Source organism: Cydia splendana, chromosome 9, assembly GCF_910591565.1.
Source record: "Cydia splendana chromosome 9, ilCydSple1.2, whole genome shotgun sequence".
In the NCBI taxonomy this organism is placed as follows: domain Eukaryota; kingdom Metazoa; phylum Arthropoda; class Insecta; order Lepidoptera; family Tortricidae; genus Cydia; species Cydia splendana.
Window position 1 is genome coordinate 10,394,451 of NC_085968.1, and position 8,620 is coordinate 10,403,070.

The 8,620-nt window shown below is 37.5% G+C and overlaps 1 protein-coding gene across 1 annotated transcript; it reads right to left on the minus strand.

Annotated features, from left to right (window-relative positions):
* Nucleotides 1-469: 469 nt before the first annotated feature.
* On the minus strand, nucleotides 470-6,778 carry LOC134793500 (midnolin homolog). The gene is made up of 5 exons (XM_063765078.1): nucleotides 6,404-6,778; nucleotides 6,194-6,281; nucleotides 4,627-6,083; nucleotides 4,236-4,323; nucleotides 470-2,904 (listed from the first exon to the last, which is right to left on the minus strand). The coding sequence occupies exons 1-5, from the start codon at nucleotides 6,601-6,603 to the stop codon at nucleotides 2,590-2,592; spliced, it is 2,148 nt and encodes a 715-aa protein (XP_063621148.1). The 5' UTR covers nucleotides 6,604-6,778; the 3' UTR covers nucleotides 470-2,589.
* Nucleotides 6,779-8,620: the final 1,842 nt, after the last annotated feature.

Sequence of the window (8,620 nt, forward strand, 5' to 3'; positions counted from 1 at the left end):
ACAATAGTTACGTATTACCACATGACAGTTGCAGTGTATTAAAATATTTTAGAACACATTTGCTTTTTTACTTTCACTACCTGTATCTTTAGGTATTTAAATAAAAGTAAACAAACAATTTGTACATTTTCGTGGTTAATCAACCAAATACAAAATCGCCTGGATCTGTCACTTAACCCTTTAACCGCCAGTCTAATATATAAGACATTACATATCCAGCTCATTGCGCCACAGTGATAAATAAGACACAGATCTGATTTCGTTTTTACAGCACATTATAACTCCCGTAACTATGCCAACCTTACTCTGCGTGGTACAATTACTGTCGGTGGCGACACGAGCACGCTCGATGAAAAATTGCTGGCGGTTAAAAGGTTAATAAACTGACTATAACCTACAATTTTTTTTACTTTTATTAAGATACAGACTATAGAACTAACCTAAAACTAGATAAGGTAAAGTAACAGACTTGTGTATTTTGTTATGTAACTTTATTCTCCTCACTAGACATGCAAATACAAGGACAAAAACAACTCACGAATTTTCAAAACTTATAACGAAAACGCATCCTGACTAATTTTACAATTGGTAACAATAGGGTCTGAAAACTGCATATACTTGAAGGCTTTTTAATAATACATATTCTACACGAACGAGAAAAATCTCATAAATATATCATATTTGAGATCTTTACTGAACCAGTATGGTAAGAGATTGAATACATAAAAGGGGTGAAATTAATAGTGCCCTATATTCCCTCACATTTATAATAAAGACAACTTAATGGGCACACGTATGGCACAACATCATTACATCAATGCACCTTACAAACGACAGGCACTTTTCACGATGTGGATCTTCTCTTTAGGATTATTGCTTCTGAATTATTCTAGGGAAAAACAATTGTGTCACCTTGGGCCCTTACCAATATGGGACTCATCATATTTCATGAAAACAAGCATTCATTACACGGAAGACTAAAATTATAGATATAACTCTGTAACATAAAATCTTGATTGCATGTTGCTATACGAAGTAAATGGCTTAATATTGTTAATTCCTTTCTAAACTATCAATACTTTAGTTTAGTATATGCAACCGTTTACATAGGCAGAGTTCATATTATATTCACAGTGTTCCGTTATCACACCTAATGCATTTTCTAGGCAGTTGATCATAATAGTCCCTTACATAAAATGATGGGAAATTGGTTATAGATCATAAAAGCACATTACACTATTAGAATTTCTGCGTAATAATTATGTACAAAGCTAGCTTTAGTATATGTCCTCGCATCTGCAGAGGGTCGTTACCGAGGTCTAACGTGTTGGTGTCTCGCATCCTAGCGTCTAGTCATGCGTTCACATAAAACAAAATAAAATTATTAAGAATATGTAAGAAAAAAAAACAATTTATTATGTTATAACATTTCCGTGATAGGAGAAAAAGAAAACAAAGAAAATAACTATAGCAAAAACAGTGCCGATTATTTACTACAATAATTATGGAATAAAACGCGCTCGAAATTTACTAAGTATATGAGAAATTACATAACTTAAATACGAGAGGTCTACAATTTCCAAAGAAATAATGTCCAATGGAACCTACCGATCCTAATGTTATTCCATACAATTAAGCTAGTACAGTGTCAGTTGTTGAACCAATAAAATAAAATATAAATCTAAAAGAAATAACAACAAAAATCAATTTTATCGTCGCACCAGGCAACTCTGTGGGAGGTCCTTAACAGTTACCCTTTAACTACAACTAGTGATTCGCTATTCAATCTTGTATTATTTGTACATGCGTATAATAGCACTTATATCGACGTTACGTCTACGTCTGAATCTAGGCGTTGGTAATTTAGAATATGAATACATGGGTCTAACCCGCACTCGCTCCCGAACAATCAACTATCGATAACCGCGAGTGTACACTATTATCTTACCACAAACAACTAACATTTTGCTCTGGAACTTACATACAAGGGATTTCAGTCTATAAGGCTACTGTCTCACGTTACAAAAACGGTTCATTGTTAAAGAGCAAGTGAAAGTGTACTTGTCGTAATTTTACAAGTCTACTCTCGAGACAATCAATGATTTGCATACATTCGCATTTTGAAAATCAGCACCATTGAATCAACATTTCAAAAGCTAACTGACACCATTGTTCAGGAGTTGAATTGCAAACGAGTGTAACATTTGTATGACTGTCTTCCAACATATATTCATGGGTATAGTGACGTCGTCGTTAAATTAAAACTACTATCGCTATCGTCCGCTAATAATGATTCCAACATAAAATTATTCAAAGTGAGCTATATACATATGTCGAGTTGGAAGACTCGTGTAAAATGAACGCGCTGTCAAAACGGTTTAACAAAATGGCGGCCGTCACTAAGCACTACAAGTAGTTTGGAGTGTTAGGGCTCAAGCGAACCCAAAGCGAAAGGCGTTAAGATTTATACGTACATTTTGCAGTAGTAAAATAACGTTAGTTTTAACGGCTTAAGCTTTGAAGGCTCGTTCATGCGCTATCTTAGAATACTAACTACAGAGCGGGGGATGATTAGAGCATGATCGCGTGTTAAGCAACCGTCTCTATTTCTTCAGTCATGGTCGGCTGGTCCGGCGAGGCGAGAGTCTTGGGGGGTACCCCGGGGTAAGGCAAGGTTTTCATTTTGCGCGCCTCGCGGCGCTGCTTCTTTTGCTGCATGACGAGCCGGAGCTGCTCGAGCTTGCACTTAGTCTTGGAATTCTCTATGGCCAGGGCTTTGGCGGTGTCGCACTTGTGGCAGGGCGTGGAGCCCGAGCACTGCGCCGTAGAGCAGGTGGTCTGGCTGCAGCTGGAGCATTTCGTCTCCTCCAAAGTGCTGGTTGAACATGAGTGTTTTGGTTCCTTCTGAAATTTGAAGTAATATTTTGATGCCTATTTCCAAGATAAGAAAACACGTTTTCCAAAATCAATCAGATATTCAATGTTAGGGCAAATACTCGTTACAGTATAGGTAATTTAAATACAATACGGAATGTGAAATCCAATTTACAGCTACACTACCATTTTGTACAAGACTCGCACAATTAGTAGGAGCTGCTTTAGGACGCGGTCTGGCCGCCAGCGGGTCAAGAAACGGGCGTTCATAGATTGAACTCGATCAAATGCTTTAATGCAGCCTTAGTATTTCACTAATGCATAAGCCTCTATTTTCCCACTTATTCTACTCAATATACACATGCCCTGATGGTATATACAATAAAATATTTGAATTTAATTGTGTAGTACCTTATAATGCACTAGTTTAAAACTCAAATTTATTACTACATAAGAGACATTTGCATATCACTTAATTTAAAGCAATCACCTTCAATCATCGTAACATAATAGAAATGTGAAATGCTTTCAAAGTGATAAGTTAAAAGGGTGCCGGCGTAAGATTAGGTATAGCAGCACATATCAACATGATTTAAGTATGCATTAATAAGACTATCATCGTCGGCTTCTTAAATTGCCTACAGTGCAGCAATTACAATTAGAACTAGCTAACTTGTCTGACGCAGCATAAACTGCAAGTCATTTATTTGAACCAATTCAGCTGTTTATCGCATTGCGCAATCGCAAGGTATTAGTGTTAAAATCTAAATACTGTAGGTAATTATCGTGTTTTCAAGAACGGAGACACAAATTATCACACCTAGCTAGCCTATCCTATCAGGTCAATTCGAACGTACACTGATATCAGAATAACATCTAATTGATGTCATTCAAATATCGTGGGTTTCGCTCGTACTAGTCCGTACATGTATGGTGCGGGCGAGACGCATGACATCATTCTGTCGGTATATGTTCGAATCGGCCTGTATTTATTTAGGTAGAACAAAAAAAAAACAATTATTTTTAACTTACAAATTGAATCCTTTACTCTACAAAACTATTTTTTAAGAAAATAAGTAAAACAAAATTTACTGTCTGATTTATACAAGTTTTGTAACATAAAATATTTAAAAATCTGATGATGAGGGTGATTCGTAATGATCGTAATCCATAAAATTTCCAAGGAACGAAGGAAGAGGATTAGGAAGGAAGGGCTTTTACGTCAAAAGACCGCATCGAAATCGGTATATCCGTTTGAGAGCTACGATCCCACAGACAGACAGACTATCGGCGTCAAACTTTATGCGTGGGGGTTAAAAATAAAAATATGTATACAGATAAAAAGGCATTTAAAAAAATACCTGAACAAGAGCGATGGGTGGAGCGGCGCACAGCAAGTCGTTCAAAATGTGAATAATTGTGGAGATGTCCCTCTTTGGTCGGCCATATCTGGAAATATTGAAAATAGCATGAATAAAATTACGAGTCGACGACCTAAGAGCTCGGATTCAGGTAAACTTTGATCATTGTTATGCACACAAAGGAATGCAGATGTTTTTTTCATATCCTTTGTGCCTATCAAAATATCAAGTACGTGGTACAACCTTATTGACGTGGGAAATTATATCGATAAGTCGAGGCAAAAAAAAACCATTTATTTTACAGTATGCCGTCAATAGAACATGTTTTACACAAAATACAAAGACTACCAAAAAAGTTACATGTTTTGAAAAATAAAAATGATATGATTACCTGTCTTGCAGAGCAGGATTCAGTGTGCCAGAGAATGTTCCCGAATATATTCCTTTACCATGATGCTTCATGGACTCTATCACAGCTCCGGGGCCCACCTTTGAGCGCACTGACTCTTCAGCAGTTCTGAGATCTATTTTATTTGTCAGTACTTCTTTAGACAGTTTCTTCAACTTTTGCGTGAGGTTCTTTGAGGCCTCTATAAGGGCTTTAGTGTCGACAGGAGGCGTGGGGGACGCTCGCTGCGGCTTCTTAGGCGCGTCAGGAGCTATGAATGGAATTTGTTTAGAAGTAGAGGGAGTGGCTAGGTCTGCGTCTTCACTCTGAGCACTTGGCTGCAATATTAGCTTCCTGGAGTTAGTTATAAAAGGCTCAGTGCGGGAGGTGGACGGCTGCGCAAGGTCGCCTTGTCGAATTTGCATCCTTTTCTTATGTTTATTCACAACAGATTGCATAAAGGCTTTTTGTTTATTTTGACCAATAGGATGCTTAAATTTTGATGTCTTGTGAAGTAAATATTGGAAGCGCTTATTTTTCAAAGGTTCAATGCTTTGGAAGGAAGGCAACGCACCAGAAGCAGCCGGAGTGCCATGGCTGGTTGTGGCCAGGTTTGAGATCTCTCTATCCATCATAGACTCGTCTTGATCCTCAAACAGGCCTTTGTCAACTGCACTGTTGAATAGGTTTTCCATAGGGTACTCATCAATGGTGCTTTCAGCTAAGAATGAGCTCTGGTCAGTAAAGTTATCACTGTCATCACTGAGGGAGCTGTCAGGGGTGAGAGCCGGGCAGGGCGCGTGGGGGGAGCTGCTGGTGGAGGCGAGCATATCATGATGTAATTTACTCTTTGCCAACAAATCTATCAAACTACTTTTTACAGAATTTGCAATTGCCGCTTCTCGGCTCTCAGAGCTAGATGCATCTATAGGACTGGACACTAAATTGGATAAGGACTTGATTGGAGACTGGTCATTCTCTATAGATGTGTCCGACAGATCTGAGAGAGTACAATTTGTGGTGTCTACAGATTCATCCTTTGTGTCACATGTTTCATTTTTCAAATTTTCTTCAGCTAAATACAAATCAAAGGCATTTTGCAGTATTTCCAAATCTTGCTTTTGAAGAGTGTGTGTATGTTTTGGCTGACCTAATTTCTCTGTGTCTGCTGTGTCTTCAGAGTTTGAAAGTTTTTCTGGTGTGCATTGAGGGCTGGGAGTTTCCCTGGCATCTCGTTTTGTACGAACCGAGGTGCTCTTGGTGGGTGTGGAGGTCCTAAGGGAGCGGCTGCCACTCGCCGCACCAGAGTTCAGGGTTGACAGCTGTAGCTGAATTAACATCATGTGGTCACCTAATCTCATGGTTAAATTAAGTGGAGATTTTCCCGTGAGGAAGTCGTTAACTTGTGTGTCGTTGAGGGACTCCAGCGCCTGCATCACGGAGTTCTCGGGTCTTTGACTCTGTGAACAGATAACGACCTTAATAGCCAATGTCTAGGCAGAGTGGTGTAGTAGATAAAGCGTGTATTGATTAGTGTCAGTGTGTTGTGAAACACGTGACGAGCACGTACCAGCAGGCCCGTCTCGACGCTGGGCAGCAGGATAACGCGCGACCCGTCCAGAAGCCCGTTCTCCTCCAGCGTCCCCTCTCGCAATTGCCTGCGAACACAAAACTCCATATCTATACAAGTTAAAGGACGCGGATGCGTCATCGCACCGACGCAACATTATTTCCGTGATATGTTTGACAATAGAAGCTTGGCGTCTACCATAGAGCTCACCTTTCGCGATGCAACAAGCATATCCGATCCTTAGACACTTTTAACTTCTTTGAGACGAGTTTCTTGAGGTGCTCCACTGTATTTTTACCGTTCAAGCTGATTGAGAAATTACCACCAGTCGTCGTTTGTATGTTCAGCGTTATGTCCGTCGACTGCGGGGAGCCACACCCGTACACTTCTGTTCCCGTAGCGCGTTCCATATTTTACACATATAGTCCACTAGAATTTATAATTCGCTCACTATTTCAACGACGCACTACCTTACTAGGATTACACAGCTATTTTATTGCAAGATAGAAATAACAGGGTCACACGCCAGACCCCCAGATTTGATGTGGCCGTAGACAGTGTGACCAGTCGCCTTCGATATCCCGTTATTTTTTTTTTACAACAGCTGATGCGAAGCGGGCCTCCTTTACATTCCGTTATGCACTATGAAATAAATCAATATTTGAATTTGTTTACTCATTCTAGATATCTGTGACTAATCAAAGTAGCAAATCTTAGAAATTTACATATTTCTTGTTAATATTTAAATAAAACCCATGATTATAGCTTTCCAAGAATGTAATCTACTGCTTTATCATATATCGTTTAAACGCAACATACTAGAAACGGAGAAAATACGTCATCGGCCTGCCTGACGTCATCATGACGTCACGCGACGCCTATCGTGGCTTTTTGTGGGAAATTTAAAAGTAGGTTCTCTTCCTCAAACAAAAATTACTGAAGCTGATCAGGGATTTCCCTTTAACATAGCATTATAGCACGTCTCATATTAACTTTATATTTTACGCTCGATTGATTTAAACGGTGTTGTTTCTTTGAATATCTTATACTTACGCAGTTATGTTGCGGAGTCAAAGTACAGGTAACCACGGAAGTGACTATTATCACTTTTATCTACTTAAATCTTATCAATGTTTTGAAATTAAATAATACGCGATCTGAAATGTATGGGGATTCCTAGCGATTGTGCTAGTAGTATTTTTTAACGTGTAATATTTAAATACATAGTAAATAATAACATTAGTTACAGTATGTACTATAAAGTCGGAAACATAATGCACTTAAAAACCTCATATCTATTCTCAAAAACGTGACCATGCATAAACCCTATTCTTAACTAAAATAAAACTTTGTAGAATACGAGGGACAGCCGCATAGCCTGCCTGTGCCTGCTAAAGGAAAACATACATTAGTCAGACGTTTAGAAGTGTAAAAAAAAGAACATCTATCCTCAACCGTTTTATTTCAGCACCAATCAATATAAAACGTAAACTATCACAGTTACTTATACTCTAAATACACAATATATATTTTTATAATTTAGATTTAAATTTCTTATATACATTTGTTTCGTATCGAAGTGATACTGACTATATTAGATACATTAAAAAAATAAATAATTATAAATAAAAGCTTTTTACTGTAGTAAAGCAGGCAAATAAAAAATAGAGAAGCAGTAGAAACACGTAAAAAAATCAATCAAAAGACAAATTGAAAAAATGTCATGATCATAACTTTTCATAAAATGCTAAATGAACACTATCAAAACTCAAAAGTCCCATCACTTTTCTTATTCAAATATAAGCTTAAACAATTCAAATGCTTAAACAATGTGATATAGGTACATGTATAACTTTCAATAAAAAAATCATACAACACACTTAGTTATTTTCTGTAAATAAATAAATCACAATAAAACATCACAAATATTAAAGGATTTGAGAAGATTATCAGGTAGTGTGGAAACGGTAGTCTCGAACTCCTCGGTAGGTATAGTGATACAATAATTTCCAAGATTACTTTTTTTTTATTGGTCTTGACTTAATTTGCGACCTTTAGAGAGTTTTGAGCCCAATGTTACAAACGTAAAGTAAACAAATATATCTATTTCAATATTATGGCCTCTCCTAACTTCACCGATAATCGCATGCGATTTGCGATACATTTCAGCATTTAGTTGATCGATTTCGAATTCGTTGCTCCTTACTTAGCCAGCAATTATCTAAAATCGCCTGCCATTATTTTGTTGCAATATGTGTAAGCCTTTAAGGATTTCCATTTACAATTAAATTAATCTTCAATCGAGACAGTAAACATAAACTGCCGCCTATTAGGTATTAGGTAGATCAGACAGTATCTAAAAGTAAAGCAAATAATATAATAATTTAATAAACAAAGGAAATTGAGTTCTATTTAACTACCACCTAG

Coding starts and splice junctions, on each gene's coding strand:
- LOC134793500 (XM_063765078.1), bottom strand. CDS start 6,603: ATGGAACGCGCTACGGGAACAGAAGTGTACGGGTGTGGCTCCCCGCAG. Junction 4,324..4,626: donor AATCCTGCTCTGCAAGACAG/GTAATCATATCA, acceptor CAATATTTCCAG/ATATGGCCGACCAAAGAGGG. Junction 2,905..4,235: donor CACCCATCGCTCTTGTTCAG/GTATTTTTTTAA, acceptor TTCAAATTTCAG/AAGGAACCAAAACACTCATG.